General features: G+C 44.1%; 1 protein-coding gene across 2 annotated transcripts; it reads right to left on the bottom strand.

Annotated features, from left to right (window-relative positions):
* Positions 1 to 828: 828 nt before the first annotated feature.
* Positions 829 to 5884, bottom strand: LOC110505682 (ornithine decarboxylase 1). 2 transcript variants are annotated; one of them, XM_021585068.2, is made up of 10 exons: positions 5610 to 5884; positions 4199 to 4348; positions 3727 to 3855; positions 3425 to 3598; positions 3140 to 3312; positions 2816 to 3032; positions 2411 to 2657; positions 2183 to 2298; positions 1850 to 2064; positions 829 to 1716 (listed from the first exon to the last, which is right to left on the bottom strand). In XM_021585068.2, exons 3-10 carry the CDS (start codon positions 3817 to 3819, stop codon positions 1584 to 1586), a joined length of 1368 nt encoding a protein of 455 aa, XP_021440743.1. In that variant the 5' UTR covers positions 3820 to 3855; positions 4199 to 4348; positions 5610 to 5884; the 3' UTR covers positions 829 to 1583. The 2 variants fall into 2 exon arrangements, with proteins under 2 accessions (XP_021440743.1, XP_036818952.1); XM_036963057.1 differs by lacking the exon at positions 5610 to 5884 and adding an exon at positions 4558 to 4670.
* Positions 5885 to 11903: the final 6019 nt, after the last annotated feature.

Raw genomic sequence — 11903 nt, forward strand, 5'->3', positions numbered from 1 at the left:
GTTACTAAAATGTCTCAAGTTGAGGGAGTGTGCAATAGGAATGTCAACCAGAGCTGTTGCCAGAGGACTGAATGTAAATTTCTCTACCATAAGCTGCTTCCAACGCCATTTTAGAGAATTTGGCAGTACCTCCAACCGGCCTCACAACCGCAGACCCCATGTATGGCGTGGTGGGGGAGCGTTTTGCTGAAGTCAACGTTGTGAACAGAGTGCCAACAGGGTTATGGTATGGGCAGGCATAAGCTACAAACAATTGCATTTTATTAATGGCAATTTGAATGCACACATACCGTAACCAAGGCCCATTGTGCTATTCATCCGTCACCATAATGCACGGGCCCATGCAAGGATCTGTACACAATTCTTGGAAGCTGAACACGTCCCAGTTCTTCCACCATGGCCTGCATACTCAGACGTCACCCATTGAGCATGTTTGGTATGCTCTGGATCGACAGCATGTTGCAGTTCCGGCCAATATCCAACATCTTTGCACAGCCATTGAAGAGTGGGACATTCCACAATCAACAGCCTGAGCAACCCCATGCGAAGGAGATCTGCTACATGAGGTAAATGGTCACACCAGATTCCGGTTTTCTAATCCACACACATCACTTTAAGGGAATGTGACCAACAGATGCACATCTGTATTCCCAGTCGTGAAATCCATAGATTAGGGCCTAATTAAATGCATTTCAATTGGCTGATTTACTTATTAGGAACTGAAATTGTTGCATTTATATTTTTGTTCAATAGTTAGTGAATCACTACTGTAGTAATATCCTCAAGGTGTGTTATGCCTTTTCCCCCCCAGGAAGGACCACAACGTTATTCAGCTCTGCACCTACATTTTATTTATAATAAAAAATTAATACAAAATTGATAGTTTCCATAGGAAAGCAATACAAATGTGCAATCCCATCTCTTTCATATCCATTTAAAAAAAAATGCATCTTAAACATTAATAATTATCATTAACTGGTGTACTACCCAGCAAAAAAAAACTAAAAACTTTAAATACAGAAAAGGAGAAGGAGGGACAGTCTGCATGTTGAGTCCCTACACTGAAAGTGGTCGGTGGGAAAGAGGATTCAGAGAAAATTAAATATCTGTAGCAACCAGCACTCAAACAGCCCTTTTCGAGTCATGAGATGTGGTAGTGGAGTCAACTGAAATGGCGCCTTCTAGGAGCTGGAGAGAAAAAACACCTACGACACCGCCATGTAACATTTACATTGTCATTTTACAAGTGCTCTCATTCAGAGCGACTTAGCTCAGTGCAAATTAAGGCACCCTGTGGCCCCTACAATAAATGAACATTCAACCTTGGTATTATAGGCATTAGCCAATCAGACCCCCGTAACAATAGGACAGTTCGGGATTAGATCTGTCTTTCATACAGAAAAGAAAGATATGTGCACCAACATGCCCCTCATTCTCCAGTCAAGTAACCGGCCTTTCAACAGTATGAGTAAAAAATAATTAAAAAATTAAAAAAAACTGAATAGGAAATTAAAAACAGGCTACTGGGCCCATAGAGTGGCAGTGTGGTGGTGGGTATGTATGAGATTATGTTGGTGTTATGATTAGAGCACACGGGTCTGGCAAGGCTCAGTGGGCAGCTCCAGGCTGCTCTCATGGCCACAGCTGGATGTCACACAGGACAACTCCTCCAAAGGAACAGGCATCCCCTGGGCACAGATCTGCTGCATGCACTGCCTACACAGGACAAGAGCGATTTAGAATCAGAATCAAGGTTGAGGATTGATGAAACACCACTGTATGGAAACATTCAGCCACAATCACATTCAATTGGTGTCCATATAATTCTACTACATTTCCAATAACTTACCAAGCTGTGCGGGACATAGTGTAATAGATGTCTGGCTTCTGGAAGCCGTTGAAGGTAGAGGACGCAGCCACGGTGTAGGCACCCATGTTCTCAAACAGCAGCCACTCTCCCACCTGCATGTCAGGCAAGGTGCACATCTCAGCGATGCGGTCCAGGCCATCGCAGGTTGGTCCCCAGATGCTGCAGTGGTACATACGCTCATCTGGTTTTGGCTTCTGTAGGAGGATGAAGAGAGCAAGGACTAAACAATGGAACTTATTTTACTGGTTTTATAAAATGCAATTCTTGTGTGAGAGTTGTTGAAATGAAGTGCGTGAGTGTCAATCATCGTACCTTGTGCAGGATAGGCAGGGGGTGAGCATGGTCATATAGAATACAGTTGAAGGAGCCGTAGACCCCATCGTTCACATAGTACATCAGAGTCCGGTCACTAGTCCAATCATCATCCTCTGTAGGGGCAGAGAGGAATGAAACTTTGCTAACTAAGTTACGTGATGCAATGTTATTTTGCACATCAGGCAGTAGCCGCAAGTTTGAGGATTGAGTCGAGTTTGCTCTTACCGTCAGAGGCAGACTGCTCGTTCATGATAACCTTCTTGGCAATGATGTTAACAGCTAGGGTGTAGGCAGAGGCCACGTAGTAGCGGCCTGGTTCGGCTATGATCCGGATCCCAGAGTCGGCAGGAAAATACTTGTCCAGCGCTGGGTTGATAACGGCTGTGATCTCCTCAAACTTGAGCTTGGTGTCCTCGGACCCAGGGAAACCGCCTCCAATGTCCAGGAGGGTCATGTTGAATCCCACCTCGGACTGAAGAAACAAACCAACAGAGATGAGTTAGGCCTACCGCTGAGGGCCAACTGCGTCCCTTCACTGGAAACTAACCAAAACCAAACTTACCAGGCTACGGGTCCATTTATAAAATGTATCAATTCGGGTGGTAAGTTAAAGCAGAAAAGGCAACTCACCCCCATGTCGAAGACACAGCGTGCATCAGAGATGGCCTGGCTGTAGGTGTCTGGGTCAGTGCAGCCGCTGCCCACGTGGAAGCTGACCCCGATAACATCCAGGCCCAGCTCCTTAGCCCGCTCCAGGAGACCCCGACAGGCCTTCAGGGTGGCACCAAACTTCACACTCAGCCGGCACACTGCCTTGGAATCATCTGTGGCAATACGCAGTACAAGTCTGGACAAGGAGAGATAAGTAAGAAAGTAAGAGGTGTACTTTTCTTTTTTCCTGACAATTCCAAGTGTTTTCAGCGTGGCTAAATAATGGGGGTGGAGGTCTCTTACTTGGCATCGTCGTGGTACCGAGCAACCTTCATGAGCTCCACATCACTGTCGAAGGTCATCATCTGCACTCCGTGGGCAGAGGCATACTTGATCTGGGACACCTGCTTGCAGGGATTGGCGTAGATGATCCTGTTAGCATCCACACCCAGAGACTGAACGATCTGGATCTCAGTCTGATGGGACAAAGACAGACTGGGTCAGTACAGGAAACACATTCACAGGGCAGCAGGGTTTGGAGGGGATCAAGGTAATTTCAAGTCAGGAGCGGTTTAGAAAGAGACAAACCTTGCTTGCACAGTCAAAGCCAGCGTTCAAGGAGGCCAGGGTCGTGACAACAGCCCGGCTGTCGTTGCATTTGACAGCATAGAAGGGCGTGACACGAGGCATGGCACGCGCCCATCGCATGTGCTTCTTCAGCACGTCACCCAAGTCGCACACGTAGAAGGCATCCTTATCATCCTGGAGGGTCAAAGACATGGATGCAAGCAAATAAGAAATACATCTTACACTGACAAATGCCTCGTCATCAAATCACACTTCTCACACCAAATGCAGCAAAATCAGAGACAACAGGAGGTGGTTCTTACAGACATGGAAGTCTCGTTGATTTTCTGCTCAACAATGTCACGGGCACAGAAACCCTCCTCCAGGAAGGCAAAATCAGGAGCAGAAGTGTTCATGGTCGAAGAAAATATTTAAAGATTGTCACAAAAGAACTGTGGAAAAGGGAGATCAGAGTTAAAATCATAGCACAGAACCAAAAACACTTGTTTCCCAATGTTAGCTAGTTTATCAGTGGGCTAGTTGTTAAAGGAATAGCCTATCAATGTTGACTCAGTGACTTACACACTTTACAAGGACAATTCCCTGATAGTAAAATATTTGTACAAGATGGCACATTGTCATCTGGAACATGCCTAAATTAGTAGCATTACAGAGATACAGAACACCAACCACAACCAACCCCAGCTGCTAATAGGTCTGTACTGTAACATCTATTTTAGAAGATATTGTGACATGCATGTTGGAAATAACAATGGATTGGAAAGCAACCCTTACTTGGACAAGAAAGAGATGCAATTTGGCAAAGTAGTTTAATCAGGTGCAGAGCAGCCAGGGTGGTTCACCAGTGAAGTTGAAGCCTTTCAGGTAAGACTCTAGGCCGGGGCCTGCAGAGCAGCCAGTGTGCGCTTTCCTAAAGCGATTATTCTGCAAACAGAAAGTTCAAATGTGTGAAAATACAGCAGCATTAAAACAGGACAGTGTCTATGCTGTTAGGGTTTTCAATGGATATTTCCATAATTCACTCAACCAGCCCGTTAGCAGTTTAGATAATCATATAGTCTAGTATGACTGAGAATCAATTACTGTTGGCATCGCAAGTGTTATCAGTGAGTATTAATGGCCAATATACTTGCTTTTTTACACTATCGGACAATCTGAAGGATGTTTTTTTTGTTTAACAACCACACCCTCGAGAAGGCCGACTACAGGGCAATCCTTTATCCGGGTCTCAAATTGATACGACGTCTCTCGACAAGTCTCTACTAACCAGCAAGTGAGAACCCGCCTTTATGACAAGTACACGGCTAAAGTATCCAAATAGCAGAGCGAGTGGCTAAATCGTTAAGTGGCATGAAAAGGAACCAATCAGGAAAGACTGACGCAAAACAAACGCTTCTTGGCTGAACCAATTAGTATTTTATCCGCTTGGCGCGCCATTATAATGGGCGCATTCGACATTGCAGACGACTTTAAAGGCGAGTCGAGACTGGCCGGTCTTCAAATCACCCTGCTTCATAAATAATCACTCCTCAATAGAACTTCTAGATATGTTAGTCTGTCACAATTTGCCCATGATACATCACGGTTTTGATGCTTTCGAACACGGCCCAAAATTCGTGATTCAGTCATTCACGCCATGCCAACATGGCCACACGAGCTTCGTCAATGTCGCCTAATGTTACCGGTATACATTTCATAAAATACATGTTAGCAAACTAGTTAAATACATTGTGTGGGGACTGGGAGTTGTTCACGGATGTAACAAAAACGTTCACCGAGTTTCTTTGCCAATCTCATTCCCGCGGCCCAAACCAACCCCAGGTTCGCCAAAGTACACACGGCGTATCTTAACCTGCTCCAAACCCATCACTTCCATTAAACCAAAAACATATTAAAAGATAGAGATACGTAACGCTAACTAACGGTGCACGATGTGGCATATCATTTTCGCTCTGGGAGACCTGTACTGTTACACAGTTCAATGTAACGTTACAGGTCTCCATGAGCGAAGAGGCTAAATATGGCATAACCATAATATTACTTTAGCTAAACACAACTTCACACGATCTGACTAAGCCAACGTGGATATCGCAATGCATGGATGAATTCGATAGTTTACCTAGCTAACCTGTTTAAAATAAATTAATTTGTGAAAATGTAGAATCAATTATTGGATTAGGTTTACCTTAAAAAGCATTTACAAAGAGTGTGTCCATTAGACCAGAATCCTGGAAAATATGACTCGGTTTTTCCTCGTCAGCCGAGTCTGTCACGAAACTGTGTAGCGCTCTCTAACTGATTTACAACTGGAAAGTTGAAGCCAATGTTTCGATACGACCGTATTTATAGAGGTGCCGTCTCCAGGGCAACACGCCAGCTAAAACCGGCCTTCTGTAGACTTAGGAACCGGTTTAGTCTTGTCACCGGCTCCATGTGCTCTAGGAGGAAGTAGGAATCGGTAGCTCGAAAGCGTCTCTTCGTTCTTCTTCTTTGGTATCATGGCATTCGCACATTTTGGTTGTGCATGCCGCCACCTACTGCGTGGTAGTGTGTGGTCAATCACGTTACTTTTTTACTTTTGTAAAAGGAAAAAAGTTGCACCACCAACTAACCCTACACCTATATACAACTATTTAATATTTCAAAAATCATCACTCCATTCCAATACTTTGACCCTAACTGATCCTACACCAGGCCGAAGGCCTGGGAGGACAGAAGTCTTTCTTTAAACACATCTTGTATCTCTTCTGCAGTAACCCTTACAAGAAAATATAGCAGTTTTAAAACTGCAGTTAAAATGCAGTAACTGCAGTCGACTGTGGCATTTTGGACTCAGTAATTGCAGAATAAATTCAGTGTACTGCACTGAAGAGTCTGCAGTTACATTGCAAAATTACTGCAGTAAAAAAAAATAGTGTTATTTTGGAGGCAGCATTTGCAGCATACTGGAGTTATACTGCACTAATTAAGCAATGAGGCACGGGGGGGTGAGGTATATGGCCAATATACCATGGCTAAGGGCTGTTCTTTTGCACGCGGAGTGCCTGGACACAGTCCTGAGCCGTGGTATATTGGCCATATATCACAAACCCAGATGAGCATTATTTCTATTATAAACTGGTTACAAACTTAATTAGAGCAAGGTCTGATATGCCATGACCTTCAGCAGTTATAAACTGGGTGGTTCAAGCCCTGAATGCTGATTGGCTAACAGACATGGTATATCAGACCGTAAACCACGGGTATGACAAAAACATTTAGTTTTACTGCTCTAGTTAAGTTTGTGACCAGTTTATAATAGAAATACGGCTCCTCTGAGTTTGTGATATATGGCCAATATACCACGGCTAAGGGCTGTGTCCAGGCACTCAGTGTTGAGTCGAGAAGAATAACAGCCCTTAGCCGTGGTATATTGGCCGTATACCACACCCCTTCGTGCCTTATTGCTTAATTGTACTGCAGTGTACTGCACTCTGACTGCAATCTTTTTTAGTAAGGGAAAACCTTGTACACCCAAGAACTTCTCTGCAGCTGCCGCCACATCTATTTTCTGTGATTAATGTTCCATTTCTGCGGTACACTTGATAACCATTGCAATGAATGATAAGAAGCCAACCTTACTGAAGCACAAATTCGCATCACTCTTGTCCCATCATCCTTTACTCACTTCACTGCCTCAGCATATGACATCTTCTGTTTTACTCTGACCCTGGCAACCTCAACCTGTCTCTCTTGCACCGGGCTCTTCTGATCCCCAGCAAGATGGCCACCCCCACAATTGACACAAACAGTTTTTCCACCGATACTACACATTTCTTTGTCTTATGCCCTCATGCACACTTCTCACATCTTGGAATCTCCCTGCTACACTGCTGCAACATGACCATAAGCTTGACATCTGAAACACCTCAGTGGGTTCGGCATCTGAAACACCTTAGTGGGTTCGACACAAAAGCTCTCACTGGATCATTTACATACCATAACATGACTGTATCAGGTAAAGACTCTGCTTCAAAACTCAAAAGGACAGAAAGTGTCTTCTCAGTTTCACCTCACTTGCCACTGGGTCTACATCACACCGAACGGGGGGCATCACAGACATAGGGAATCTTCAATTTCATTCGCTCCACCTTAACACTTCAACTCCACCACAGTAACCATTGTTTTCAAAGGCGCCGGGCTCCGGAGAGCAAAGCAAGTCACAGGTCTTGTCCCTAGTCACGTGAAGTGCCCGCTCCCTCTAGACAGAAGAAACACAGAAAATCATCAATAGTCCACTTCGAGCTAGCTTCCCCGATTTCACAATACCCAATTTATTTTCAGAATACATATGGATCAGCCAAAAGGCAGTGATCCACTTTCTCCAAAAAAGTTATTATTCTTCAACACACATCTTCCCACTGCATTCGGCCCTTCTACTTCTTCCTCACAGTCCATAACCACATCTATCCATTCACCACGCTCACGCAGCACCTTCATCCATTGTACTGCTTGCAGAACACGCACTGATGGCCTTTCTCCAATACCCACCTTATGTTCCTTAGCCCAATTTAGTAGTCTAGCTATCTCTAGCCTCTACATGCTCCCAAAACGTGCCAGTTGTCACCCAGATCTCTTCCTCATCATCCATATTTGCCACCCCATCTCTTCATTACCCGGCTCATGACTTGTAAATGTCTTTCATAATGACAACCAACTTATAGCCTACTTTGCAGTGCAGACCAACATGTTTAACATAAGTTTTCCAACTGAAAACAATTCTGAATTGAAAATAATAGTCTGCTATTGTGCCTTCAGCTCCACTGATTGAAGAAGTGACATCAATAAGGGATCATAGCTTTCACCTGGATTCACCTGGTCAGTCTTATGGAAAAAGTGTTCCTTCCACTCAGTGTATTTCCTCTGGAATTTGTATTTTTCTGACCACCTTTATTTGTTCTCACACCTCTCTAATGGTCATTTTGCTCTTTCAAAGTTTGCTAAGACATGAGCTGGTTTCTGATACTGGTTGACTTACTACAAGAACAATTTAGGATTTTTCCTCAAATAAAATAATATTTACAAAGCAAATTCACTGAAGCATAGCCTACTGTATATTTAAGCTGGTGAGGGTGCCCAGAGTACCAGCATCCTGAATGACCCGGTCTTGATCAATCCAATCATTCAGTGACTAACTTGGTACTGTTATCACAGACTTACATGACATGTAATAGTAGCCCAGGCTACAGAGAAATGCATCATCTGTCTGCTGTATAACCTTATCTGTGTCTGGCAGTCCTCTCTGGATTTATCTCTAGAGGTCACTGAGACCCGAATAGGCTTACCCAGGCACTGCTATTGAGCAATAAGGGGAGAGCCGAAATGGACACCCAATATAGGTGCACTACTCTGTAATTGTAGAGTACAGATAGCCTCTCTACTGTATCAGACATGCTGATACAGTAGGCTACACATGTTGGCGGGGTCACATGTAGACAGTGCCCTTGATGCTTAGTTGTCTTGCCCCGTTGGTGATCTGTGACCGTCTGATGCCCGCAGTGACAAAAGGTCCCACTGAAAACTACCCGTACAGGAAAAAACACAGGAATTCACGTGGTAACATGTGTTTTTGGAATGTTATCACATGTAGTTTCAGGTTATCACGTTGCTTTACATGTAATCACACATTATCACATTTACTTAAAATAAGATAATTTACTAAGATCATGTGATCACATGAAAACGTGTTTTTGGAACACTTCGAGTGTTAAGCCTATCAGACCTATTAAACCCTACTAAACCCCACTCACCTCCTATTCCAAACCAGGTCTACAACCAGGACAGAGGGACATGAGTAACACTGTTCACTTTAGTGAAATACTGATTGTTTGACCCCGATCCCTCTTCAAAGTTTCTTCTTCGAGATTCCTTGAAAGAACAGATGGACCACTTTTCCAATCGGCTCAATGCTTGCTTTCTGAGACTTTGGGGTTGGGAGTAGGCTAGACGTTACCCCTCTGGGAAATCTAAGAATTTGGTCATTAGTTATCCAATAGCACATATGGAAACATTGGCAGTGGTGTAAAGAACTTAAGTAAAAATACTTTAAAGTACTTAAGTTGTTTTTTGGGGTATCTGTATTTTAATTTACTATTTATATTTTTGACAACTTTTACTTTACTACATTCATAAAGAAAATAATGTACTTTTTACTCCATACATTTTGCCTTACACCCAAAAGTACTTGTTACATTTTTTATGATTAAGAGGACAGAAAATGGCCCAATTCACACACTTATAAAAATAACATCCATGGTCATCCCCACTGCCCCTGAGCTGGTGGACTCCCTAAACACAAATGCTTCATTTGTAAATTATGTCTGAGTGTTGGAGTGTGCCCCTGGCTAGCCGTATTATTTTTTAAAAACAAGACAATTGTGCTGTCTGGTTTGCTTAATTTACTTTACTTTCTCTTTTGATACTTAAGTATATTTACAACCAAATACTTTTAGACTTTTACTCGAGTAGTATTTTACTGGGTGACTTTCACTTTTACTTGAGTCATTTTCTGTTAAGGTATCGGTCACACCCTGATCTGTTTCACCGGTCTTTGTGATTGTCTCCACCTTCCTCCAGGCGTCGCCCATCTTCCCCATTATCCCGTGTATTTATACCTGTGTTCTCTGTTTGTCTGTTGCCAGTTCGTCTTGTTTGTCAAGTCAACCAGCGTTTTTGTTCTCAGCTCCTGCATTTCCCAGTCTCTTTTTCTCACCTTCCTGGGTTTGACCCTTGCCTCTCCTGACTCTGAACCCGCCTGCCTGACCACTCTGTTTGCCCCTGGGCCTGCCTGCCGACCTGTACTGTTGCCCCACCTCTTGTTTACTGACGACTGCCTGCCTTGACCTGTATATTGCCTGCCCGTTGGATTATTAAACCATTGTTAATTCGACGTGACTGCATCTGGGTCTTACCTTCATACCTGATAGTATCTTTACTTTTTCTCAAGCATGAGAGTTAGGTACTTTTTCCATTACACTTATAAGAGGCTGGTCATATGGGTTTCAGTTCAAAGCCTCTCATAGGAAATGTAACGCATCATGAAGACTGCGGTTGTGTGAAATGCATTCTCCAGACAAAAATGGGCCACAATCAAATTGGCATCTTCTCTTTTCATGACCATGAGTTAGTTTCCATTCAGACTTCCACATTTACCGCCTGCTAGCATATTAAGTAATTCTTTAAACTAGGCCTCAAAACCAAGAGGTGCACTGTTTTTCTCAATGGAATACAAAAGTTGAAAATATAAAGAAGGGGTGGGGGAATAGAAGGCAACACAATAGAAGGCAACACAATCTGCTATGCTCCAGTGGCGAGAAGCCCCGTCGCTGCCCCTACCCTCGCTTCTCATCTTGTTCTGGTGGGTGGACGCCCACCTACCCTTAGAAGTACACATTCCTGAGAAGGAAGTAGGCCTCAGGTTGAGGGCTAATTTATTTACCAGACATTTATCTGCTTGTTTAGAATGCCAGGTTCGTGGGATATGGAGTGTACAGCCATAGTGACCCTGAGTTGAGGCAAAGGAATGCCCCACTCAAATTTGATGATGGTGTTGGAGTCGTGCGTGGCCACGCAGTCATGGGTGAACAGGGGCTATAGGATGGGAATTAGCTCGCACCCCTGAGGGGCCCTCGTGTTGAGGATCAGCGTGGCAGATGTGTTGTTGGCTACCCTTACCACCTGGGGGCGGCCCGTCAGGAGGTCCAGGATCCAGTTGCAGAGGAAGGTGTTTATTCCCAGGGTCCTTAGCTTAGTGATGAGATTGAAGGGCACTATGGTGTTGAACGCTGAGCTGTAGTCAACAAACAGCATTCTCACGTAGGTGTACCATTTGTTCAAGTGGGAAAGGGCAGTGTGGAGTGCAATGGAGATTGTGTAATCTGTGGATCTGTTGGGGTGGTATGCTAATTGTAGTGGGTCTAGGTTTTCTGGGATGATGTTGGTCATGACAACACCCTTTCAAAGCACTTCATGGCTACAGGCCTGAGTGCTATGGGGTGGTAGACATTTAAGCAGGTTACCATGGCGTTCTTGGGCACAGGGACTATGTATGGCGGTCTGCTTGAAACATGTAGGCATTACAGACTCAGTCAGGGAGAGGTTGAACATGTCAGTGAAGACACTTGCCAGTTGTACTTAAGAGCATGCACTGACCATGTCCTGGTAATTTGTCTGAATGTTGACCTGTTAAAAAGGTCATACTCCCCTTGGCTACTGTGATCACACAGTCATCTGGAACAGCTGGTGCTCTCATGCATGCTTCAGTGTCACTGTCTCCATGCTCGGCACAGTATAGGGAAAGCTTAACACTACAGCATACAATGACATTCTAGACGATTCTGTGCTTCCAACTTTGTGGCAACAGTTTGGGGAAGGCCCTTTCCTGTTTCAGCCTGACATTGCCCCTGTTCACAAAGCAAGGTCCATACCGAAATGGTTTGTC

This window comes from Oncorhynchus mykiss, chromosome 25 (genome assembly GCF_013265735.2).
Source record: "Oncorhynchus mykiss isolate Arlee chromosome 25, USDA_OmykA_1.1, whole genome shotgun sequence".
Lineage (NCBI taxonomy): Eukaryota > Metazoa > Chordata > Actinopteri > Salmoniformes > Salmonidae > Oncorhynchus > Oncorhynchus mykiss.